Source organism: Mesoplodon mirus (genome assembly GCF_964341445.2).
Source record: "Mesoplodon mirus genome assembly, chromosome: 4".
NCBI lineage: Eukaryota > Metazoa > Chordata > Mammalia > Artiodactyla > Ziphiidae > Mesoplodon > Mesoplodon mirus.
Window position 1 is genome coordinate 185,982,015 of NC_138979.1, and position 26,235 is coordinate 186,008,249.

A 26,235-nucleotide genomic window follows, 5' to 3' on the forward strand; every position below is an offset into this window, starting at 1 on the left:
CTCCAAGCTTCCACTGCAGGGGGCGTGGGTTCAATCCCTGGTCAGGGAACTAAGATACCACCTAAGATCCTGCATGCTGCACAGCCAAAAAAAAAAAAAAAAAAACCCAAAAAACACATCACGAGAATGTATGCTCACCCCCCACCTGCCACCTGAGTGTGCCCTGGAAGATCACAGCAGTAAGACTCCGGCAGTCCACACCGATCATCTATTCCCTTGACTCCTCGTAGGCAAGTGTGCACACCTAACATTTTACATTCTGGGACCATCCCGTCACCTATACCCACCCCCCAAATAAGACATTTTCACGTAAGTTCTTTTTAATTTATCTGTATTTGTTACAACTTTTAAAGCAGAATGTGACTCGAGCACTATGTCTCCATTCACAAAACTTGCTCCGAGTCACTTTTCAAACAGCTTTACAACATGCCTAGATAGGCTTATAATTCTGCTACTCTCAACAACACTTTTCTGTGGAAAACAAGCCCTATGTATGGACAGTAACTCCCATCAAGTTGGTTTTGGTTCAGTTGAACATACTCATACTAATTCCTAGGGGCCTGGCACATGCAGTCAACCCAGGCGATGGAAGGTTTAAAAAGTAAATCCCAGAAGATGAAAGTTGCTTTAAGAAGTATTTTCTTTTAAACATCAAGGTATATACTTCAGAACACTTCAGTGACAGAAGAGTTGGTCTACTAAAGAGTCCGCTTGATAGCTGAACACTTCAGACCATGAAGTTAACGTAGGTTACATACACCTTACAACAAACGCTATAAAATAAGCCAACATGAAACTAGAAAAAAACTAGCTCTGCTTTTCGTGCCTAAATTACCACAGTATCACACTTAGTAGAAAGAAATCTTATCTTCCCCTTAAGTAGCTGTCATGCCATACAGGTTTTTAAATGTTAACAAAACTAAAGAAATGCTTGAAAACGTTATCAGAAGAACTGAAAACAAGAGTGCCGAACGCGCGGCTACGTATCCCTCGGGCAGAGCTCAGTCTACTTCCTCCATGCGGGACGTGTCGTCGTCTCCTTCGAGGGGCGGCATCTCCTCCGTCACAGCAGCACTGCTGTCCTCAGCAGTGGGGTCGTCTTCATCAATACCTGTTGGGAAATGAACACCACGGACGAGACTTCCTAAAACCACCGAACTATCCCAACACCGCCAGTTCACAGCCACCTTCCAAGGCCGAGCAGTTACGCGGTATATGACCCCGTTTCCTTTTTTATCCTGTACAATCAAAAGGCCTATTACACCTCTTTAACTCACGTGGCTTAGGGTTTCCCAAACTGAATGGGACAGCCCAACTGTGTTCAAATTGCTGAAAGTTATGTTACCCTTTTCAGCAGTCATGCGTTTAAGCTTTTCCCCCAATAGTACTGACACGTGGTATCTGCACAAGGCTTACCAAGACCAAGTTTGATCATCCTATAGATCCTGTTAGCATGTGTCTGGGGATCCTCCAGACTGAAGCCAGAAGACAGGAGAGCCGTTTCGTACAGCAGGATGACCAGATCCTTCACAGACTTGTCATTCTTGTCAGCCTCTGCCTTCTGCCTCAAGGTCTCAATGATGGAATGGTCAGGGTTTATCTCCAGGTGCTTCTTCGCTGCCATGTAACCCATCGTTGAGTTGTCTCTCAGCGCCTGAGCCTTCATGATCCTTTCCATATTTGCTGTCCAGCCATACGTGCTTGTGACAATGCAGCACGGGGATGTCACCAATCGGTTAGACACGACCACCTATAATCAAAACACAGTGATAACTAGGCCTAAGAAGATTTCCTATTCTAACTTGTAAGTACTTGTTGTCAGCTTTATTATGAACATTTAAAGAACTTCAGTATTGACGAATCAGAAACACTATTTGCAAACTCAGATACCTGACATTTTCTTCCTTTGAGTTCTCTTACACTTGAAGTCTTTAAGGATCTTGAGATCTATATCCATCACTAAATGGAAATGCTCAAGTTTTCTATTAGTAAGTTAAGAAAACTTCAGTTTGAAAAACACCTGACACTCCTTTTAAATGTAGGTGAGAAGACTGTATTCACACACCTTTTCAACTTTCTTCTCCAAGATGTCCTTCATGATTTTGCAGAGGTTTTCAAACTTTGTCTTTTTTTCTTCCTGTTTCTTTTTCTCTTCTTCGTCCTCTGGAAGTTCCAGGCCCTCTTTGGTGACTGACACTAAGGTCTTCCCCTCAAACTCCTTCAGCTGCTGCACACAATACTCATCAATAGGCTCGATCATGTAGATCACTTCCAAGCCGTGCTTCCGAAGACGTTCCACAAAGGCAGAGTTAGCTACCTGGTCCTTAGTCTCACCTGATATGTGAAAAAGTTTTAGATCCGTAACAGGAAGCAGTTTCATTTCCTTTTGTTTCTTCCTATGTAGTCTGTTCTAAACACAGACATGGGCTAGGCTCACACTACATTGCCTAGATTAACCCCTACTAATTTATATGTTAACACCACATGGGTAGAAAACACACCCAACTGTTCCTATGGAATCACAAGCACAAAGATACGACTAACATTTATTGCCCATTACCTGTGATGTAATAGATGTGTTTCTGGTTCTCCTTCATTCTTGTGCAGTAGTCCTTGAGGGAAACCATCTCATCACCAGAAGCAGAAGTGTAGTACCTCAACAGCTCTGAAAGTTTCTTTCGATTTTGAGAATCTTCATGTATTCCAAGCTGAAAAATAGGTGAGCTTTAGGAAGACTTTCTCTGCATTAAAAAATCATTTAAAATGACAAGCCATCCCTGGTGGCACAGTGGTTCAGAGTCCGCCTGCCGATGCAGGGGACACGGGTTCGTGTCCCAGTCCGGGAAGATCCCACATGCCGCAGAGCGGCTGGGCCCGTGAGCCATGGCCGCTGAGCCTGCGCGTCCAGAGCCTGTGCTCCGCAACGAGAGAGGTCACAACAGGGAGAGGCCCACGTACCGCAAAAAAAAAATAAAAATAAAAATAAAATGAGAAGCCAGTTTGATTACTAGTCCTAATGGTGAAGTGTGTTTATAACTAACCTTAATGTTTTTAGAGAACTGCTCATAAAACTTCTTGTAGTTCTCTTTATCTTCTGCCAGTTCAGTGAAGAGTTCTAAGCATTTTTTGACCAAATTCTTCCTAATAACTTTCAAAATTTTGCTTTGTTGCAGCATCTCACGGGAAATGTTTAAAGGGAGATCCTCCGAGTCCACCACGCCTCTGATGAAGTCTGAAAAAACAGACCAAATTGCGCTCAAGGTCACTCCAAAGACAAAATCGACAAAAACGTAAACCCGAAAAACCACAGACGAACGACTTTTTCCCCTTTAAAAACCGGGAGTTGATCGGCTGAACTGCTCTGACCGGTGACGGCGGCCGCTCTTCCCGCCCAACCGCACTTACTCAGATACTCGGGGATCAGCTCCTCGCAGTTGTCCATGATGAAAACTCTGCGAACATACAACTTAATGTTGTTCTTTTTCTTTCTGTTTTCGAACAGGTCAAAGGGAGCACGTCTTGGGACAAAAAGAAGAGCTCTGAATTCCAGCTGTCCTTCAACTGAAAAATGCTGTAATAAAACACAGCCAAGATCAAGACGGTGCAATCAACTTTCACCAACAGGTACCTCTTAACCCCCAGAGCCAAACACTTGCAGTTACCTAACTTCAAGACTTCGGGAGAAGGACGGGGCAGTGGGCAAGAGAAAGCTGCCAGAGACCACCCTCAAATTTAACCGTCTGAGGCACAGCGCCTGCAGAGGCCCCGGCTTTGACGCCCCCGGCGCTCACCTTCACCGCCAGGTGATCCTCCCAGTCGTTGGTCAAGCTCTTGTAGAACTCTCCGTACTCCTCGTTACTAATGTCGTCCGGGTTTCTGGTCCAAATAGGTTTCGTCTTGTTCAGTTCTTCCTGGTCGATGTACTTCTCCTTGATCTTCTTCTTCTTCTTCTTGTCACCATCCTTCTTTTCTTCCTCCTCTTCCTCAGAGCCAACATCTTCTATCTCAGGTTTGTCCTCAGACTCCTTGTCTTCTTTTTCCTTTTCTTCTTCTTTGTCTTCCTTTTCTTCTGCCTCGTCGTCACTGACTTCTTTATCACGTTCCTTCTCCACCTTCAAAAGACGTACGTAAATCACCTCTCCATCCCAGAACTAAGAAAATAAGCTGAACAGCGCTGAGGCACTTACACCCAAAACCAACTCAAAACAGTAAGTAGCCAGGAAGCTACTCATCAGCTTCTGATGTTACCTCAACAGCCCTGAGTGCCTGGACAGAGTAAGACAGAGCTCCACCCACCAGCCCAGTAAACACTGCACGTTCAGAACTCCTCTTCTTTTATCAAGAGCTCTAAGGACGAAAGATTTCAATTCAGTCGCTCTGGTTACCTACGTGAAAAACAGACACTCACAAAAAGAGTGATGGGATAGCCGATAAACTGCGAGTGCTTCTTCACAATCTCTTTTATTCTCCGTTCCTCTAAGTACTCAGTTTGGTCTTCTTTAAGATGCAGAATAACTTTTGTTCCACGACCCATAGGTTCTCCTGAAAAGGAAATGGAAAATCGAGCTCAATTTCAATCTCAATGGCCTAATCAAGGTTCACGAACATACTGTCAATTTAGCTCTCCTAGCAGTCATTCTAACGTCTGTGAAGCACGGCTTTACCCTTACTGCAAACGGAAAGACTCCCAGAGCAGTTAAGCAAGAACAGGCTATCCCACTTCAGGAAAACACAAGTTATTTTTTTTTTAAAACACACACTTCACAGCACCTTCAGGGGCCCACTGCCCCCACTAACGACTGACCCAGCAAGGTGCTCTCTCGGATGCCCACCTGTGTCAGTCCTCACTGTGAAGGACCCTCCTGCAGAAGACTCCCAGGCATACTGCTCATCGTCGTTATGTTTGGTGATCACGGTCACTTTCTCGGCCACCAGATAGGCCGAATAAAACCCGACGCCAAACTGGCCAATCATAGAAATATCTGCACCAGCCTGCAAAGCCTCCATGAACGCCTTGGTCCCAGACTTGGCAATGGTACCAAGATTGTTGATCAAATCGGCCTTGGTCATTCCAATCCCGGTGTCCACAATAGTGAGCGTGCGATCTTGCTTGTTCGGAATGAGGTTAATATGCAGCTCTTTCCCCGAATCTAGTTTACTGGGGTCTGTCAAGCTCTCATACCTGATCTTGTCCAGAGCCTATTAAAAAAAACACAGAAGATTACGCACAAGGCCCCTAAATGGTAAATTTTACACCGAAACTAAGTCCAAATTCTACATTGAAAGACTTACATCGGACGAATTTGAAATAAGCTCCCTCAAAAAGATCTCTTTATTCGAGTAGAATGTGTTGATGATCAGCGACATCAACTGGGCAATTTCCGCCTGGAAGGCGAACGTCTCCACCTCCTCCTCCTCCATCGGCTGGTCTTGGGTCTGGGTTTCCTCGGGCATCTGGAGAGGACACGGAGCCAGTGAGGCCGCCGGACGGGGTCCCGCCACGTCCCGCGCCCGCTTCGGACGCCGGTGCGCGCACGAGGCGCCGGCTGACAAAGGGATGACCTCATTCCGAGGCCCCAGAGCCGCCGCAGCCCACGCCGGCCGCACGGGCGCCGCTCCCGCGCGACTCCGCCATGACGCCGCCGCCCCCCACCCCCACCCCGGCCGGGAACCGGGCCCGGGGACTCCTCCCAAGGCGCAGAACGCAGGCCCCCGCGGCTCCCGCCCCCGCTTCCGCGGAGCCCGCAGGCCCGCCCGCTCCCGCAGGGGGGAGGGGAGGAAAAACCGCAGCAGGCCCGAGGCCTGCGAGACGCCACGGCCGCCCCGGCACCGCCTGCCGAGGGGCCCCGGCGGAGGGGGGTGCACCCGCCGCCGTCTCCCGCCCGGCCCCGGGTCCCCGTGGAGCCCCCCCACCGTGGAGCCGCCTCCCTCGGAGCCCCCTCCACGCGGAGCCCCCCCCGGAGCCCCTCCCGCCGCCCCCTCACCTCGGCTAAAGGACCGCAAACGCTCCGCAGCAACGCAGCACCAGGACGCAGAAGCAACTGGCGCGCCGCCCCCGCGCCTCCCTTATATAGAGGCGAGCCCGCCCAGCGCGCGGCGCCTTTTCCAGAAGCCTCCCGAACCTTCCGGAAGAACCCTCCCCAACCGCCGCCGCGGCCGCGCGCCTGCGCCTGCGCCTGCGCCTGCGCCTGCGCCCTGGACACCGCCCGCCCCTACCCCGGGCCCGCGCGGCCCCACGCCCTCGCGCCCCGCCCCCAACGGCCGTGCCGCGCGCGCCCGCGCGGCCCGTCGGGCGCCTGCGCGGCGCGGAGCTCTCGGGAAGGTCTCGCGCCTTCCGGGTCATCACCCTCAGCCCTGCCCCGGAGCTCGCTGCGTTCTGCGCGCCGGCGGCCTCGGCCCCACGACCCCTGCTCGGCGCGCGTCGGCCCAAAGGCCGCCCTGGTGAACCGCCACGCCTGTCCAGGCCGCGGGGAGTGCGACCGGGGACTGAGTGCCCGTGCTCGCGGCTCCGTGAAGTGCAGAAAAGTAAACTCGGTGGTTAAAACGTGTCCCCAGGTTGTGGAAGCTTCGGCTCCTCCACCGTTAGCGCCCGAGACTGGGGGCCCGGGGCCAGGTTTGGGGCCTTGAGGCCGCATGTAGGAAATCGAAGCAGGGGTGAGGGGTCCGGTCCCGTGTCACATGTATACGCCCGGCGCACTGATCAGAGGCTCAGAGCCACGGTTAGGGGTTTGGGGGCCCTGGGCAGCGATTGGGCGTCTAGGGCCGGGTCGGGAGGTACGGGGCGCACTTTTTTGCCGGGGGCAGCGATTATGGGTTCAGGGTACAGGAATTCTGGCAACAGGTGCCTCCCAGAGCCTCGTTATGCAGAGGCCCGGGGCTGCGGCCTGGGTGTGGGGTGCAGAGGTGTGTGAGCGAGGGGTGACCCGCGTATGTGCATGGGGAGCAAAGGGGACTCGTGGGGCTCCCGTGCGGCTGTTTCTGAAGCTGAGGTGGGATGGGGAACGAGGGGTTCCCCACTCATCGCTATAGACCCCACCTCAAGGCAGGCCGCCGCTCGGATTTGGGGACTGGTCCTGTCCTTAGGCCCCGCTGTGCCCAGGAAGAAATGTTGAAACGGACACAAAATACGGAATTCTCCCAGCTTTTGCTCAGTCCCTTGGGGACTTGTACCTACTTTGGGTTTGTTTTAAAACCGTATCCTTCAACGCGTTGCGGGCCCTAGTCTGGAATTCCGGGACGTGGTGACCATGCAAGCTGACCCAGCTACGCGCATCATCATGATTTTGTAAAGCTCATCTCTTTTACTTATTCTTATGTGTAGTTTGAGGTTTCCATACGAAGTATGTAATTCATGGTTTGGGTGATTAACTTGCTTTAAAAACCGATTTCTAAATGGGAATTCCAAAAGTGTTTACTGCCAGATCACGGAAGAATTTTGGAGGCGGGGTGGCGTCTTTGGGCTTCACCCAGGTCAATAAGCGGGGGCGGAGGGGTGTTCACCGTTGAGGAAACCGAGGCTCGCCCGGCAGCACACCCCTGCCCCGCCCAGGCCTCTCCCGGTAAACCCTCCCCCTCCTCCCGGCTCCTTTGTCTCTAGCTCCTCCCACCATTGCCGCCCCCCCCGGAACAATCTGGAAGCTCCTTAGGTTGTAAACAAACTTGGCTGACGACTCTCTCCAGTTCCTAGTCTACAGAGAAACCTAGCTTTTCCAGCAACAGGGATCTCCGCTGGGGCTGGAGACCCTTCAGGAGGCAGTGAAATCGACGCAGGGCGTCCTGACCAGCGTTAAAACAGGCAAAATAGACTGGAAACTACCAGCCACGTGGTGAGGGTAGATGGGGGTTGTTAGCATTCGTAGGGGTGCGTTGTAAAACGTGTTTCTGGCCCCAGCTGTGTGTGGAAGCTCCCGGTGGCCCGGGTTTTCCCTGCGGCCTGGGCTGGGGGCGGGCAGGGGGGAGGAAGAGGAGAGGGAGCAGGGGAGGGGAGATGGGGTGGTAGCGCTGAAGTTTCGTTGTCGCCACTGCCACTGTCAGCTGCGCAAGGGCTCCCCTCCTGTAGCCCGGCAGCCGCCCTCCTGTTCTCCTGACTCGGAGGCCTGGTCCGCTTCTTTGCACTCCACTCGGGCCACTGCCCGGGAGGTGTAAGATTTCTTGTAGATGAGCCGTTCAAAGCCCCGGCTGTGAAATTCTCGGTTTCTGGAGCTTTCTCCCCTCCCCTCCAGAGGCCGCTTGGGGAGCCAGGGTTTCCCAGCAAGCTCCAGCCTTAACACCCTTCTTCCAAATCCTCTTGCGCTCCGGCTCTCCCCTGCCGGCCTGCCGACCTCAGTCGCTGAGTACAAGGATCGTTTGGGTCTTGTCCCTCCAGACGCCTGGGACCGGTTCCACACCAACCGCCGGTGCCCTCCCGACCCCTCCGCTTGGTTACACCAGCACCACGCTGGGGCCTCCCTCTCCCCCACTGCTCCTTCTCTGCTCGCTCTTCAGACTCGTCCTCTCCCCGGGCCTTTCGCTGGCCCTCTTCCAGCTCCAGACCCGGGTGCTGCCCTCACTTCCCCCACCTACCTGGCTTTCTTCCAGGGCTCACTAGCCAGATGACTATCCCACCACCTTCTAGAAGCCCAGGCATCCCCGCAGGGGACCTGGCGTGGTCCCTGCCACTTCTATCTCCTAGATACCTCTTGAGTCCGTCCACTTGCCTCCAGCCTCGTCCCCCACCCCTCCCCCAGTGCTGGGAAGCCGCTCACCTGGAAGCCCTCCGTAGCCGCCAGACTGCTTCCTGCCTCTGCTCTGGGGTGTCTCCACTCTGTAGCTGGGGCGAGCTATGAGAGCCCAGATCTGGCCCCGTCAGCCCTCCTGCACACACTCCCCAGACACTGGCTGACGCCCCGTTACTCCAGAGAGAAAGACAGCTCCTTACCCAGGCCTGCCAGGCCTCGCGGGTGCCCCTGCCGCCCACCGGTGCTCGGTTCCCACTGTGCTCCCCGTCGCTCTCCTTTTAAACCTCACTCCACAAGCTGCCCCCACAGCGCCGTGCATACACCCTTCCTTCCACCTGAAACACCATTCCCTCTCAGTGTTCTAGTGGACCTTCCGCAAGAATTTCCTTAGGGACCCCTGTACACCCCCATCCCCTGATGGAAATAGGTCCTCAGGATGTGGGGCCCCTTCCCTCCTGGCATGGGCACTGCTGAGCCCTCCAACCCTGCCCTCCACTCTCACTTCTTCCTTTTGCACCCAGCCGTCTCCTGCTTTCTCAACACTATTCTAATACATCTCCAAGTCCTGCAGATTTAGCTCCTAAATATTTGTTGAACTCATCCCAAGGTGATCTTGCTGTCAGGAATCTGACCATTTTTCTCTACCATTTGAAACCTTTCAGTGTCCCTCCATTGATAAAGTGGGACACAAGGCACGGACCCTGGATGCAGGTGTCCCAGATTCAAATCCCAGCTCTGCCACTGCCTATCTGTGTGACCCAGGCAAGTCACTACTCCCTCTGTGCCTTGGGTTCAGCGTCCAAAAAATGGGTATGAAAGTGTCTTCCTCATAGGGTTGTTATGAGGGCTAAATTAGCACATTCTGTTTTTGGAAATGGCCCAAGACAGGGCTTGGCACACAGCAACTGCTGTATACATGTTTATTAAAGTAAATAAATAATTTTCTGATTTTCCTTTTGATTTCTTCTTTGACCCATGGGTAATTTATAAATATGTTAGTTTCCAAATATTTGGAGGTTTTCCAGATGTCTTTTTTGTTACTGATTTTTTTTTTTTTTTTTGGTTGTGTTAGGTCTTTGTTTCTGTACACAGGCTTTCTCTAATTGCGGCAAGTGGGGGCTACTTTTCGTTGTGCTGCGAGGGCTGCTCACTGCGGTGGCTTCCCTTGTTGTGGAGCATGGGCTCTAGGGCTTCAGTAGTTGCGGTACATGGGCTCAGTAGTTGTGGCTCGCGGGCTCTAGAGCGCAGGCTCAGCAGTTGTGGCGCACGGGCTTAGTTGCTCCACGGCAAGTGGGATCTTCCCAGACCAGGGCTCGAACCCGTGTCCCCTGCGTTGGCAGGTGGATTCCTAACCATTGTGCCACCAGGGAAGCCCTTGTTATTGATTTCTAGTATTTAATTCCACTGTGGTTAGAGAACATAGTTTGCATGATTTGAATCCTTTTATTTAATTTATTGGTTTATGGCCCAGATTATGGTCTATCTTGGTAAATGTTCTCTACGCAAAATAATTATGCTGAGGGAAAGATGCCAGTCGTTTACATAAAATTTTAGGAAATGCAAACTGTAGTGACAGCGGATCAGTGGTTGCCTGGCTGAGTGGGGCCGACAGGAGCAGGAAGGAGGGATTTGGCACGAGGAGACTTTTAGTTGCAGCATGTGGGATCTAGTTCCCTGACCAGGATTGAACCCAGGTGCCCTGCATCTGGAGCACGGAGTCTTAGCCACTGGGCTACTGGGGAAGTCCCTTGGTATGAGGAAACTTTAGGTGATGAATCTGATCACTATCTCGATTGCAGGAGTGATTTCACAGGTGTTTCCCTATCTCAAAGCATATCAAATTGTACTTTAAACATGTGCATTTTATTCCATGTCAATTATATCTCATAAAGCTGTTTTTAAAAAAATTGATGTGTAGCAATGACCTTGGAGAAGTGTTTACAATCAAATTGTAACTATATTGGAAAATCCATACTTTGGAAATAGGTACAGTTGACTTGGAGCAGGATGTCTGTTATAGCACAGTCTGCAGTTGGCTGTGTGACTTTGAGCACGCTATGCAACCTCTCTGTGCTTAGGTCATCTCATCTCTACAACAGGGATGTGGGAGGATGCCCCGAGCTAATCCGCAGGAAACCTTAGTGCCTGGCACGCAGTGAGTGCTCAGAGGATGGGGGCACTGTTGTTCCCTTGATGGAGAGCAGGGAGACAGGGTGACTGTACTGGCAGCCACAGAAGCACCAGGATGCTGTCCTGCGCTCGTGACCATCTGCTGGGTTTGGGCTCAAGCCTGAGAGGGAAGGGAGGGCTGCAAGTAGAGCCCCAAAGGCGGTGATGAATGCTGCGAGCAAGGGAAGGGGGCCAGCCCTCTGTTTCTGGCCATATGTGTTTTAGAGTCAGCTCTAAGGTAGATTTCCACAGAGCAAACCGGTTTTCCTGTTGACTATAAAATTGGGGATACTTTGGTACCAAAATTTTATTTCTTCTGGCAAATTTTAACCCATCCTTCAAAGCCCACGTGGGGCAGCCTCTCCTGGAAGTCTGGGAGGGGGCAGGTTGCTTCCTGACATGCTGTCACCAGAAGAGGGGATGGCGAACACTCCCTCCCCCTGCCGTCCCACCGTTGTCAGCACTGAGTGTGGCCGGAAAAAACTTGTTTGCCAGTTTCGATAGAGGAAATGGTGTCTTGTTTAAGGAGCACCATTCATTTAAGCCTATCTACTGAAAGCCCGTGTCCAAGCCCTGGGACACACTGGGCGGAAATCGGGTCGCTGCCCTCGTGGTGGAGGCACACGTGCAGCCAGCACCACGTTGACCCATGGATTTATAAGATGCCGCGTGCTGGCAGGGTGTGGGCCCCACCGGAGGCTTCCCTGAGAGCTGATGAGGGCGGGCGTTAGCCGCTGGGCTAGGGGAGCACCCAGGAGAAGGAGAAGGAACAGTGCTTGCAAAAGCGAAATCTAGAAGGATTACTAGGAGTCCGTGGGGAAGAGGGAGAGGGCAAGGCGGAAAAGCAAGTGGCCGTGGGAAAAGCCCTTCCGTGTGATGGGGGAGGGGGACACAGAGCAGCCTGAGGCAGGGGGTGGCGCATCGTGCAGTGCCCTGAGCCAGGGGACTCGAAATGTGGCCCGAGGACCATGGCAGGGATCAGAGGCCTTCCCCGGGGCCCGGTCAGACCTGTGTCCACTCCGACCACGGTGCAGATGAAGGTCTGGACCAGTGAGTCCCACGGAGGGCCTGTACCTGCAGACCTGGTGGGTGGAGAAGGGGCAAGCGTGGGAGAGACCAGGAGCGCGAGGTGACAGCCTGGGTGACGTGAAGGAGCCCCGCGGCATCCTGTGTGTGTGTGTTGGGGGGGGTGGGGGCTGCAGTCAGCATGGGGCGGCAGGTGACCCGCTCGGTGTCACCATGCTGGGCGCAAACATCTGTGAGGCATCCAAGAGGATGGGCGTCCAGTAAACGGGACGCTGGGGACGTGAGCAAGAACACGGCGGAAGGGCCGGCCAGGTGGGAGGGAAGTGGACGTGTGTGGACAGGAGCACGACTTCCTGAAGACCACAGTCTCGGTGCAGCCGTGGAGCTGGGAGGGGGTGAGAGAGGGGGCTGGGGTCAGGGGCTGCACGCATTCGCGTGCGCGTGTGGGGTATGGCCGAGGAGAGGGGTGGGGGCCTCTCCCTCCCTGTCCCACGCCCAGCCCTCCTGGTCTCCCTCCCGAGCCTGCCCCGAGTCAGGCAGAGGACAGGTGTGTGCTGCGCCCCCGGGCAAGGCACACGGAGCTGGAGAATCCTGGCCCGGGCCACAGCTTCAGGAGCTTACATTCTAGTGGGGGGCGGGGAGATGGACCATAAACACGCTTACGAGTGCTGGCCTGTCCTCGGGTCCTAAAGGAACCCGTGGTCCTGGGCAGGAACGCAGACTGCTTCCCGGAAGCACTGCCACCTTCCCTTGAACTCACCGTCCAGCCTCTGAGTCATCGTTGGCTTCTCCCTCAGCCCCGCATTCTGACAGCTGCCAGGTCTGCGGGAGCTCTTCCCCACATCCTAGTCACCTGGTCGCCTTCAGCTGCCTCTCCCTGGGTTTATCTGGTCTGCATTCGTGTTTCACCTACCCACCTCCCGGTGCAGAAATGTCCCTGGGCTCCCTAGACACCGAGCCAGAGTCCTTTCTAGGTGTTCAAACCCCAGGCCCAGGTGCCCAGAGCATCCTGCTCCTGGGCCCCTCACTCCTCCAGCCGCTCACTCTGTGACGTCAGCCCGCATCCTGACCTCGGGGCTCTCAGCTCTGAGGCCCGGAACGCTGGCTGCAGACACCCCCACCCGTCACCCAGAGCCCGCCGCCAACCCTGATCAGGTGAGCTGGGAGTTAAGAAGAATATGGCAGAGAGTCAGATACAGAGGGAGGAAGAACAGAACGTGAAAGCGTGGTGGTGGTTTCTGGTTTTGTTCCAGCCTCCCTCCTCCCTTCTCAGGCCCCTCCCAGCCTCCCGGGCAGCAGAATGACCCCAGGGCAGGGGATCCAACACACCCTGGTGGGGATGATGGTGATGGCAGGGCCCGTCACCCTTTCGTTCATTCGCTGGACAGAGATCATCACAGACTTTAAGGTCTGGCGCTGATCTACCGTCCCCGACCCTGCTGTCCACTGTCAGCTGTTTCCCAGACGCACCTGGAATCTCAGGGCAGTTCCTCCTCCAGGACACCCTTCTCTCTTCCAGGAAACACTTGTAGGAGCTCAGCTCAGCTCAACAGTCACCTCCTCCAGCCCTCCTTCTGTCTGGGTGCCTCTTCCACAGCTCTAGCCCACGGGGACGAACTGAAATTAGACTCTGTCTTTCTCATCTCTTTATCCCCCAAACCCAGCTCACAACCGGGCACAGAGCAGGTGGCCATCTACCATCTTTGTGCAGAAGGGGTAACTGAGTGTTGGAAGGAACCAGGTAGGAACCCTCCGTCCATAGGCAGATTAGCCTTTGGTGCCATCTACTGGCCAGGTGATTGGTTGTGTTTGGGGCCTCCAACTGGAGATGGATTTGATGTTTAGGAATTTCATTTTTCTTTATTTCTCATGAACTGGAAAGTTAGGAAAAAGAGAATTATGTGAGTTGCAGTCTAGATCACCATCATTTCTTTTTTTTTTTTTTGGCCACGCTGCGCGTCTTGCGGGATCTTAGTTCCCTAACCAGGGATTGAACCTGGGCCATCGGCAGTGAAAGTGCCGAGTCCTAACCACTGGACCACCAGGGAATTCCCTAGATCACCATCATTAATGTCTCACCCTGGAGAGTTCGTGGCAAAGCTTCCAGCCTTCCACTGAGTAGGAATGAAACTAACTGTGAGAAAACAGGAGGCAACTTTTTAAAATTAAATATATATATATGTATACACACACACATATATATTGTATTAAATTATATATAATTTGTATATATATGTATTTCACCACTAAAACCCCACATACATGAAGAAAGACCGGAGGATAGAAAAATGCCAACTTCAAATCGAATCTTCTGAGTCTTAAGATGGAGTTAGGGGTGTGTCCAGCCCTCCCTGGGCCTCTCAGCCTCCCTGACATCTCCTGAGATCCCCGGGTGGTGGCCCTAAAGCGGGGCCGGCGGGGGCAGCTCTGCCCTCCCTGTTCCCTTCTCCGTCTCGGCCAATACAAGGGCAGAGGCCTTTAGGCTGAGACCCACCCTAGGGCAGCCTCTTGTTCAGCCAGTGGGAGAGCAGACCCAGCTGCCCTGACAGGTGCCCAGAGGGGCTGATGATCTTCAGATGCCCCAGGGTGAGGTGAGGTGGGTCCGAAGCTGAAACGGGGTGGGGGAACGAGCAGGTGTTATGTCCCTGGCTGGCCTAAGAGCTGACAGTTCCTTTCCAGCTGCACTGAGCCAGGGGTCACCTGGCTGTCAGTTAGGACTCTGCCCATGTGGCCCAGGTGGTGGGCAGCTTGGTCGGGCCACGAATGGGGTCGGCGTTTTTGGCACTGACTCCCCATGAGGGGGTCCCTACCAGGCCCTCCACAGCGAGGTGATCCTGTTGCTTCTCCCCCTGCTCCCCACTCACCTCGAAACCTTGCAATAAAGGGTTCCCCTCCCTGGCCAGACTCCTGCCCTCCACACCTCTGCACCTGTGCCATTGCCCCTGCCTGTCTCTTCTAGTCCTGCCTGGAAAACGCCCGCTTCTTTAAGAGCCAGATCATCGTTGCCTCTTCCCTGCCCAGTGAGAGGTGGTGTCTGCCTCTTTGATCCTCTTTTTTTTCCTCCTCTGCTGACTTTGGGGCAAGTCTCTTTAAGTCTCAGTTTTTTCATCTGGAAAAGGGGGGCAGGGATGGGACAGTTAGAGCAGGTTCCATCTGTCTTCATATGGTTCTAAATTTTTTCACTCAAGGCAGATCAACTGGGGCACAAGTGTGTTACTATGTAGAACTGAGCAGTGAATGAGCTACTGGAAAATTCCACACTTTGCAAACACCCTCTACCTTCTCTGAAGTTAGGGCAGACAAGCGTGTGTAAATGTGTTACTTAACAACTGTGTCCCAATGAATATGTTATGACAAATACTGTGCTGAGTTCACAGTTCAAGTTGCTACTGGATGTATAATAAGAATTAATTTCTAAGCTACGTCACAATGCAGTATTCTGAGCAGCACGCCGACAACATGCTGCCTTTAAATTCCAAACCCTTCCAACAACTTGGCATTTCACTTAAAAATACAGGATAAGTAAATCCACCCAACACGACATTTCAGTCAACGTTCAATCTCATTAACCTAATTAAAATAACTAGGGAATTAAACCTTACAAGTGTATGAAGGGGCTGGTGAAGAATTTCATGCTCTAGAAACCCCAGGGTGTTTTGTTTTTTGTTTTTTTTTTGGCGGTACGCGGGCCTCTCACTGCTGTGGCCTCTCCCTTTGCGGAGCACAGGCTCCAGACACACAGGCTCAGCGGCCATGGCTCACGGGCCCAGCCGCTCCGTGGCATGTGGGATCCTCCCGGACCGGGGCACGAACCCGTGTCCCCTGCATCGGCAGGCGGACTCTCAACCACTGCGCCACCAGGGAAGCCCCCTAGGGTGTTCTTAGGGGCGGGAAGCCGGCCAGTCGTGATCGCCGCTGTGCCCACCACCCATGGATTAGCAACCTGTCCCTGTGTTCTCAGAGGCCTTGGAGTTCCTGTCATTAATGCTATCTTGTCTAATCTCTTTTTTAAAAAAATCCATAAATAAAATTATTATTTAAAAATTCCCCCTTTAAAACAGAAGGGTTGGCAAGCCTCCCAACGTTTTTCCTTTTTTAGGGAGGATGGCAGCAGTGAGGGGCATTAAACTCAGTGAATTCTCTCAGAATACTGATTTGTCGTGTATATATATATACATACATATGTATATATATATATATATATCTCAGCTAGAGAGAGTATAGTATTAGCAGCCATGTAGGCCCACCCTGTTGAATGTTATTCGACATCACTGATCATGTTTTTAATTTTGAGCTTTATTTATTTTTAAACAATGAGCTTTATTTTTTTATTTTTATTTTTTTTGCAGTACACAGGCCTCTCACTGCTGTGGCCTCTCCCGTTGCGGAGCACAGGCTCCGGACGCGCAGGCTCAGCGGCCATGGCTTACGGGCCCAGCTGCTCCACGGCATGTGGGATCTTCCCGGACCGGGGCACAAACCCGTGTCCCCTGCATCGGCAGGCAGACTCTCAACCACTGCGCCACCAGGGAAGCCCCAATGAGCTTTATTTTTAACAATTTTTTTGGCTGTGCCACGCAGCTTGTGGGATCTTAGTTCCCTGACCAGGGATTGAACACACACCCTCGGCAGTGAGAGCGCCAAGTCCTAAGCACTGGACCGCCGGGAATTCTCCACCAATCACGTTGAAGTGCTCTGTTTACCGTGTGTGTGTGTGTGTGTGTGTGTCTCCGTCCGTCCTTAAAAGATGGATTTTTTTGAACATAAATAAATGGTTATCACATGTATTCTGTGACCTTTGCTCACCACTGTGTGTTCACATTGACTCAAATAACTGTAGTTATTCGTCTTTCCCGCTGTATAATATTCCACCACACGACTGCACTACAGTCTGTGAATCTGTTCTGTTGGTAAACATTTGGGCTATTTCCAGATGTTTGCGATTACAAGCAGTGCTGCTGTGGATATTCAGTAACGTTTCCGTGTTTCACTGGGTACTGAACTCTTCAATTCGGCCAACATCGCCAACTGTTTTCAAAACAATGTCATCGGTCGACCCTCCCAGCAGAGTCCCCGTTGCTCTGCATCATCAGTAACACTTGCTGTGATGTAGTAAACATTGTTTTCCAACCTGGTGGGTGTGCAGTGGCCTCTCACGGTGATCTTAATTTGCATTTCCTAGGTTAGTAATCATATCTTTTCATGTCTTTACTGGCCACGGATTTTTAAAAAATTCTTATTTATTTTATTTATTTATTTTTGGCTGCATTGGGTCTTCGTTGCTGCACATGGTCTTTCTCTAGTTGCGGCGAGCGGGGGCTACGCTTCGTTGCGGTGCCCGGGCTTCCCACTGCAGTGGCTTCTCTTGGTGCAGAGCACGGGCTCTAGGCACACAGGCTCAGTAGCTGTGGCTCGCGGGCTCTAGAGCGCAGGCTCAGTAGTTGTGGCGCACGAGCTTAGTTGCTCCGTGGCATGTGGGAGCTTCCTGGACCAGGGTTTGAACCCGTGTCCCCTGCATTGGCAGGCGGACTCTAAACCACTGCACCCCCAGGGAAGCCCGTGGCCACGGATTTGGATCCCTGCTCCATGGCTCATTTTGACCTCGGGGTCAAGTCCAAACTTCTCGGCACAGTCTGCCGGGCCCTGCCTTCATTCCGCCACCCACCTCCGGCCAGCAGCACTCTGGTCTCCGGAGCCGTCACTCCAACCCCCTCCCCTCCCCGCAGCCCCCACGGCCCAGCGCTTTCCCTCCGTGGGCAGGTGCTCCGGAGCCTCCTCTTCTGGGAGCCCAGGGAACTGGACGCCTTTCTGCTCCTTCCCAGTACTTCTCTCACATGCACTCTGGCCCTGTACTGCGTGTCAGGTGCACTCAGGCAGGGACCTGGCAACCTCTTGCGCACCGCTTGGGCCCTAGCAGGCCCTGGAGTGACGCTAGTGCAACGAAGGAAGAAAGGGCAGACAAGGGAGTGGACAGCGACGGTGGCGCCAACGTTTGCCATCCTGCGGCCCTCAGCCCTCACCAAGGGTGGCGTGGAAGGCTGGTGAGCTACCTGGGAGCGTTTAGGGCAGGAATTGTAAACCTTAGTCCCACTACCCTGAACACTACAAGCAACACACGTGGCTGGCTCCCTTGAGGTCAGGCTCTCTCCCGTGGGAGCCTGGTGACCCAGAGGGTGGGACGGGGGTGTGCTCCCAGAGACAGACAGACTGGGCGGCAGATCCAGATACACGCCCGACACCCAGGGGGCACTTCGGCCTCTTTTGGGTCCAAGTGAACAAGCACCCCACGGGCGGCACAAACACCGTCTTCCGGACTTCCAAACCAAACACAGCACAGACGAGCAGTCAGCTCTTGGTAAAGGTAGAGCCCAGTGCGGGCGGAGCCAGGGTTTCACCAGGTGTCAGGAGAAGTGTTCAAGCCAACACGACAGCAGCAGCCACAACATCAACACCTGGAAGCGGACCCGGGGATCGGCCAGCAAGTCACCCTGACACGGGTGGGGGGGGAACGAAGCCGGTGAGAGAGGCTCTGTGGGAGGGAATCCCCGAATGAGGACAGATACCTCGAACACACACGTGCCAAGCACCTGCTACCTGTCAGGACCTGAGGGGGGCACAGGATGAACTTGGACCTGCCCCAGTAGGACATGCCCAACTTCCTTAGACTTGTCCTGTCACTGTCAAGGGGACTGACGTATGTGGCGTGTTCTCGTCCTGCTTCGAAAGCTAACTTGGGGACCAGAAAGGTGGACAGAGTCAGAGGAAAGGGAGCTAGGTGACCTCAGGACGTTCAGCTCATCCCCAACTTCCATTCCCGAGGAAGGCGGCACGTCCACTCTTGGTGTTGGACAGGCTAGAGGGCCTGCAGCAAAACCAGAACTTGGTGCTTATTTTTCCAGGCTCCACCGAGCAGCACTGTTCTGACAATGCAGACAAGCTGAACTGGAGCGTCTGAAGCTCTGGTTGGGTTGCACAGTTGGTGGCTCGGGGGGCAGTCCCCCTGGAAATCCCCCTGGGGCGGCATCTGTTTGTAGATGTGTGCAGTGGGTTTTCCTCCAGCTTGGAACTGGTGTTGGTTCTTCCTTGAGCACCACATGGGGTGGTTAATTTGATTTTAGGGGCCAAGTTGTATGAAAAACAAGGCTGATTGCTCACTGGAACCACGTGAGGGCACAGGCAATGGTGACCAGGGCATATGGACACAGTGGTGGGCACGATTCCTGCACTGGTTACATGGCTGTGTGTGTGTGTGTGTGTAAGCTAAATGCATGAATGACATGACTTCTGTAAATCACAAACTTCTGTCCTCTGTATTGACAGGCCCTGGAATCAAAAACCTGGGTTCACATCCAGGCTCTGTCACATACTTGCATTGTGATGGTTTCTCCTCATCAGCCAAATGGGAATGATAATACCTACTTCCTGTGATTATTTTGTATAATTTTTTTAAAATTAATTAATTTATTTTTGGCTGTGTTGGGTCTTTGTTGCTGTGCGCGGGCATTCTCCAGTTGCGGTGAGCGGGGGCTACTCTTCATTGCAGTGCGTGGGCTTCTCATTGCAGTGGCTTCTCTTGTTGCAGAGCACGGGCTCTTGGCACGTGGGCTCAGTAGTTGTGGCGTGTGGGCTCAGTAGTTGTGGCTTGCCAGCTCTAGAGTGCAGGCTCAGTAGTTGTGGTGCACGGGCTTAGTTGCTCTGTGGCATGTGGGATCTTCCTGGACAAGGGCTTGAACCCCTGTCCCCTGCATTGGCAGGCGGATTCTTAACCATGGGAAACGCCTGGTACATAGTAAGTGCTCAGGAAGTGGGAGTTGATTTTGACTTGTCATCGTGTCTCAGCAGCAGCGCTAGAACTAGAGACCAGCGGCACAGCAGCCTGGAAGATGGTCACCCACCAGTGTGGTGGATGCTGTTTCTGTTCCCCTGGGTGTTCTTTCCATCCCCTTCCTCTGGTGTCAGTACCTTTGTTCCTTTGGGGCATGCTCCTATCTCATCCTAACCTGTGGCTCTGGACACATTGATTGGTTCAGGATAGGATACAATTAAAATCGGACCAATCAGACCTTTCTAACTAGAAATGCTGGGAAGAAGCTTATTTTCCATTCAGATTCAAGGTTATACGGATGGATGTGAGTCTGGGATGTTGAGGCCATAAGTCTGGTATCATGGAGAGTGAATGTCACCAGGATGGTGAGAAGATTTCAAGATCCAGGTGTGGAATCAAGCTCCCCACCCCCTGCACCTCCCATGGTTTGGCTTTTTCAGTTAGGCTGCTGAGAGTCGGGATCCTGTTAGTTGCACCCGAAAAGTTTGACTGGTATGTCATGTAAGCATCTTCCAGCATTCTCAGGAAGGAAGACCTCAGAAGAGTGCATTTCCTTTCTTAGGTAGAGCCCAGAGTGTCTTCCAAATTGAAGAGATGGAAACATATTTGCTCATGAGCAGGACTCCTGGGTCACATAAGAACCTAAATTAAGGACTGTTAAATGCTACTTACGTTCACTGGCAGACACTCTTAGTTGTCTAATCAGTTATTTCCAACTGTCTCTCCCTTGACAGCTCTCACTATGAAGGCTGGAAAGCTGTACTTGCTTTCCCTGCCCCTAAGCAGTCAGAGGGGTCATGTGACCCAGTCCCAGCCAATAAGATGTAAGCAGAAGTCTGTTACTGGTGAGAGTGGTGGTGGAGGCCTGTGGTTTAATGGCTTGATATTTTCCCTTTCATTATAAGTTGCCTCAAATAATTTTTGGCAGTTGGCAGAAATATAAAAATAATGAAAAAGCGAAATGGATTTTCTATTATAAAATTTTCTAGTTTCTTTTCTTTCTGGATAAGAATAAATATAAGAAAGTATTCCAAACATTTTAAAATAATTTATTTATAAGGTAGATGAATAGAGAATAGGCATTGCTAAATGCCTGATGTTCCTTCCAAGAGACAAGAGATTTCACGCAACCCTCATTTCAACACACACTGATCTAGGTCTGGAGAGTCCAGAGTCCACAAGACTCATTTCCTGGTCTTGGGAACTCACTGTTGGGGAGACAGACATGAGGAGAGGTCATTGTACTCCCCGACGTAAGTGTAATGATAAAACTAGGCTCAGGGTGTGATGGGAGCACAGTGAGGGCCAGAGGAGGCTTCCTGACGGCTAATGCCACCTGAGCTGAGTCACGAGGAAGAGAGGGTGGGGCGGAGGAAGGGCACGCCAGGTGGAGGGGACCACGTGTGCAAAGGCGCGAGGGGAGAAGCAGTGTAGCAAGAGCAGCTGGAAGGCAGGGAGCCATGTGGGGAGGAGGGCCTTGGAAGAGGCAGGCCCAGATCTGGAAGGCCCGGGGCTGGACGGAGGGAAGTGGTCTCCAGCCTGCAGGGAACAGCAGGCCATCTGGAGATTCGTGTTCTTGGCGGCTTGGTGGGATTGGGATTCAAGGGTCCCAAGCCTGGACGCACGGAGACAGTTAGAAAGCTGTAACAGGGGTCCAAGCAGAGAAGGGAGAGTTCCGTGAACTAGGCACCTGGCATGCGAGTCATTTACATCACATCCGTGCACAGGCCGAGCCGAGTCTGCCTTCTCCAGTTCCTTGCTGAGAAGCAGCCCTCGGATCGATGATTCCTGACCTCTAAAAGCATCCACCCAAACAACTGTTCAACCCCTCCTGGAAGATTTTTGCTATTTTTATAGCAAAGAATAGCAAAATTCATTTCGATCAAAGTATTTCATTAGCTTTTGACCTTCAGGGAGCAGAAAAGAGCCACCATTTAATCAAGAACCTTTTATTCTGTCACCTACTACCAAGTAGGGAGCTTCTTTAAAAAGACATCCTGATTATAAATCATGAATAATCATGATGAAGGCGAGGAGAGGGAAGCAGTAGTGGAGATCAGCGCGCCAGCCCGAGCTCCCCGCTGAGCTCATTTTTTGAGAGGACGGACGAAATGCAAATGAAGGAGCGCATCATCAGAGATGGATCCTGGGAAATGACACAATCCCCAGAAACACTGTCAGGAAGTGCCGCGGTTTGCCAGAAACCCTGAGGAAAACAAAAAGGTCTTTAAGGTTATTCTTAGAGCAAGAAGAACAAAGGGATAGATCCACTGATGAGGGGACGATACCAAGCAGAGTGATGCTGAGAGAAGGCGGAAATAGCTTCAGGGACAGAAAAGCTGCTGCCTTATGCAGTGCTTTCGGCAAAGTATAGGCCGTTTCCCCTGATGAGCTCGGCCCTTTAAGAGGGCCTGGGGGTGAGGACTCTGGCGGCGGCAGTGCTGCGGGTGGGGGTGGGGACAGTAGTTCAGGCACTCTCATAGTTCCACGGGGAAGTCTAGAGGGAATTCCTAACCTTCGGGAGGCGTCTGTGGCTGCTGTGACAAACGATCACAACTGGGGGGCATAAGCAGAAAGTTATGGAGGCCAGGAGTCCAATATCAAGGTGTTGGCAGGACCTCACTCCCTCCTAAAGCTCTAGGGGAGGGACTTCCCTGGTGGCGCAGTGGTTAAGAATCCTCCTGCCAATGCAGGGGACACGGGTTCAAGCTCTGGCCCGGGAAGATCCCACATGCCACGGAGCAACTAAGCCCGTGCGCCACAACTGCTGAGCCCGCGTGCCCCAACTACTGAAGCCCACGCACCTAGAGCCCGTGCTCCGCAACAAGAGAAGCCACCGCAATGAGAAGCCCGCGCACCACAACGAAGAGTAGCCCCCGCTCGCCGCAGCTACAGAACGCCTGTGCGCAGCAACAAAGACCAAACGCAGCCAAAAAATAATAATAATAATAAACTAAAAAAAAAGAAGAAGCTCTAGGGGAGGATCCCCCTGCCTCTTCCAGCCTTTGGTGGCTCCAGGTGTCCTTGGCCTGTGACCGAATCACTCCAATCTCTGCCTCCAACTGCAAGTGGCTTCTCCTCTGCGTCTGAGTGGCTCTCCTCTGTGTGTCTCCTTAAGGACACTTGTCATTGGATTTAGGATAATCCCAGATGATCTCATCTTAAAATCCTTAACTTAATTAATCTACAGAGACCTTTTTTCCAAATGAGGTGACATTCACAGGTTTCAGGGATTAGGATGTGGACATATATCCTTTGGGGGTCACTCTACAACCCACTTCAGGATCATAAGCCACTGTCAGAATCTGATGAGAGCTAATGAGCCCTGAACTGGGTCAGGCTCCTGGAAGCAGAGCCTGAGTCAGGGGTTCCTGTACAAGTGATTTTTGGAGGGAGTGCTCCAAGGAGAAAGAGAGTGAGGGACACAGGCTGGGGCAGGGGAGGAGGGCTAAGCGGGAGATGAGCTCAACCTGACCTCAGGAGACGTCCTGGAGCATGAGCTGCACTACACAGTTGTTCCCACCTTGAGGCCAGGGGGTGGTCTTTGAGCCCCCTCCAAGGCAGTCAGTTTCCCCTGGTGGGGGCAGGTATAGCCCCTCTGGCTTGGGGTTCCCTTTTGGTCAAGGAACATTCATCAAAGAAGGGGGAAGCTGTGACTAACAGCCAATACTTACAGCAGCCCCAGGTCGTGGGTTAAAGGGATCTGGTCAAAGTACCCACAACACCTACTATAGACTCTCTAGAAAAATATCACACACACACACACACACACAAACACACAAACACACACCCTGTTCCATTTCAGGGACTTCACAGATCCTCAGAAGCCATGGACTGCAGGTTTAGGACCCCTGACCGCTCACCTAGCACTCCTGGTCTCTCATCCCACCCTGCGCCTTTTCCTCCTCTCTTAGAGGAAGGACGTGACTGGTGATGTTTGGGAGGAGAACTGAACACTCTCAAATCAGTCCTCTTCTGATCACCTGTCTGCAGATCGCATGTATCCTGGCCAGCTCTATGTCCCGGGGTGGGGGTCTGCCACAGTCCCAACAGACTGGGGCAGGGTGGGTAAAATGAATTCAAAAGCAACTTGAACTCAAAGGGAAGTATCTTTGGCCACAGATGTATAACCCTTCTTTCTAAGCAGCTTTTCAGTAATAAAGCTAATAGCTTAATCACCACCTGTCCAACTCTTGTGTCTCTCAAGTAGTTCTGAACTCAGGCAGGGAAGTGAGAGGTTATTCACAAAGCTCCTGAGACTGTAAATCATCCCCTAAAAGACAGTGCTGCTCAAAGTGTGATCTGTGGACTGGCTGCCAGTTCACAAACTCTTGCCTGACTGCTTGCCCCAGGAGAGACTCAACATGCCGTTTCCTTGATAAAGCTTGCTCCAAAAGAAAGTCAGCTGAACTCAACCCTGTGTGCAGGAATGAAGATGGCTTGCATTCTGGTGCAAGCTCTTCTTGTAGACCAGCACCTTGCCCAGCATCAATGTAACCAACCACTGACAAAGCCGGGATGGCTGAACCCAGACTGCCTGATGGGACAGGTGGGAACTATTTGAAGGGCTCTCATCTGAAGCTGGAGGACAGGACAATGAGCAGAAGTTAAAGACAAGCAACATTTGACTCAAAATAATGTAATGGTGACAAAAATTATGAAAGGATAAATGATCAGAGCCTTTGCTGTTGCTGCTGCATGGCCAGCTTGGATCCTGGAGGCCTGACCACGGTGATGCAGAGGCTCCATCCTGGGGAAGCAAGGGCTGCCTGGGGAAGGATCTGGTGGTACCCGTGGGAAAGAAGAAGGAACAGAGAGGAAAGAATGGGAGGCAGTCGAAAGAGAAGTCCCGGGCTTCCCTGGTGGTGCCGTGGTTAAGAATCCGTCTGCCAATGCAGGGGACACGGGTTTGAGCCCTGGTCCGGGAAGATCCCACATGCCGCGGAGCAACTAAGCCCGTGCGCCACAACTACTGAGCCTGCGCTCTAGAACCCATGAGCCACAACTACTGAGCCCACACGCCACAACTACTGAGCCTGTGCTCCACAACAGGAGAGGGACCACAATGAAAGGCCCCACGAACCACAGCCAGGAGTAGCCCCCGCTTGCTGCAACTAGAGAGAGCTCGCACGCAGCAACGAAGTCCCAATGCAGCCAAAAGTAAAAATAAATAAAACCAAATAAATTAGAGAAAAAAAAAAGAAAGAAAGAGAAGTCCCCTGGTCTAGATGTGGGAGTGCGTTCTTGATTGGGAGTCGAATGGGGGGGTTTGGCGTGTTTGGGGGAACAGTTACCATTAACAGGGGAGGTGGACTTACCACGAAGGGTCCCTCAATTGCACAGGCCCCTTTGGACGGGCCTAGCAATGTGCTCACATTTTTGTAAGTCTTGAAAAATTAAGCTACTTCACCGCAAATGGTTCAGACCACTCTCCCTGCACCATTTCCACCAACACCCTCCTCCTCCTGTTGGAGAGCTACACTTGGTTTGGGTTCCTGGGTGGGGCGGATGTGATTGGGTCTCTTCTCTGTGCAGTCAGCTGTCACTAGCTTGTCCAGCGAGTCAACGGTGCAGGACCAGCGGTTTCAAGGACATGGGAAGTTACCCTACGGTGCCTGGCAATGGAAGCGCGTGCCAAATGGGAGAGAAGCAAGGTTTGAAATGCATGAAGCCAGGACTCAGCTGGTGAAAATTCTTACAGTTACCAGAGGTGTGAGATGTAAAAGGAGGGTTCAGCGCCTGGTCAGAACAGAGGTCTCTTCTGTTAGGGATATACTCTGGAACGCCGTGGACATGATTATAAACACATCACACATTTTTTTTCTGTTTTGATAAGAAATACATGAAATAGACTTGATCCAAAATCCTGTGTCCTCTCCAAGAACCAGTAGCAATACCTCAAATAGCCAAGTACACCCATGTGTGACGTCATGTGTTTTCTACATCCCAGTCAATTGGAATGCAAATTGGCATATTTGATGCATCGTATCCTAGTGAAGTTTGGCACGCGAAACTGTCCCAGAAGCAGCAACACAGCGCAGAAACCAGTGTCCCTGTGACAAGGCTCCCACACATTTTCATCAATAAGTCAACGTATGAAGTATAAGAACCTTTGATTATGACAATGGGGGGCCATACGACACAGAAGTGGAAGCCCATTTGAACTTTTATTCGTATGTGTTAATGTCAGATGAATTTTATATATTCTTTCCGAATTATTGATCACACCAAAATTCAGATATGATGAGAAAGAGGTAACCTAGTGGACGTGAAACACACAATGAAAGAAGATGAACAGAAAGTTTGAAACGTTAAAAACTGTCATTATGTCACAACAACTAAAATTTCTTATGGTCAAAATCATGAAGATAAAGAGAAGAATCATGACAGCCAAGATAAATAGATAATGAACCTTAATGCAGTAGAGATGAGGAAGATTATGAGAATCAGGACATTCCCAGATAGGAAATAAAAAAGCAGAAGGAAGATGGACTAGTA

The 26,235-nt window shown here is 52.0% G+C and overlaps 1 protein-coding gene across 1 annotated transcript; it reads right to left on the reverse strand.

The window, feature by feature from the left end:
- Positions 1 to 314: 314 nt before the first annotated feature.
- Positions 315 to 6,132, reverse strand: HSP90AA1 (heat shock protein 90 alpha family class A member 1). The gene is made up of 11 exons (XM_082617840.1): positions 5,985 to 6,132; positions 5,293 to 5,454; positions 4,833 to 5,199; positions 4,409 to 4,542; positions 3,792 to 4,112; positions 3,406 to 3,571; positions 3,042 to 3,232; positions 2,561 to 2,708; positions 2,066 to 2,334; positions 1,417 to 1,750; positions 315 to 1,111 (listed from the first exon to the last, which is right to left on the reverse strand). Exons 2-11 carry the CDS (start codon positions 5,452 to 5,454, stop codon positions 1,002 to 1,004), a joined length of 2,202 nt encoding a protein of 733 aa, XP_082473966.1. The 5' UTR covers positions 5,985 to 6,132; the 3' UTR covers positions 315 to 1,001.
- Positions 6,133 to 26,235: the final 20,103 nt, after the last annotated feature.

Coding starts and splice junctions, on each gene's coding strand:
- HSP90AA1 (XM_082617840.1), bottom strand. CDS start 5,454: ATGCCCGAGGAAACCCAGACCCAAGACCAGCCGATGGAGGAGGAGGAG. Junction 3,572..3,791: donor AGGATCACCTGGCGGTGAAG/GTGAGCGCCGGG, acceptor GTTTTATTACAG/CATTTTTCAGTTGAAGGACA. Junction 1,751..2,065: donor TGGAGAAGAAAGTTGAAAAG/GTGTGTGAATAC, acceptor TTTTGATTATAG/GTGGTCGTGTCTAACCGATT.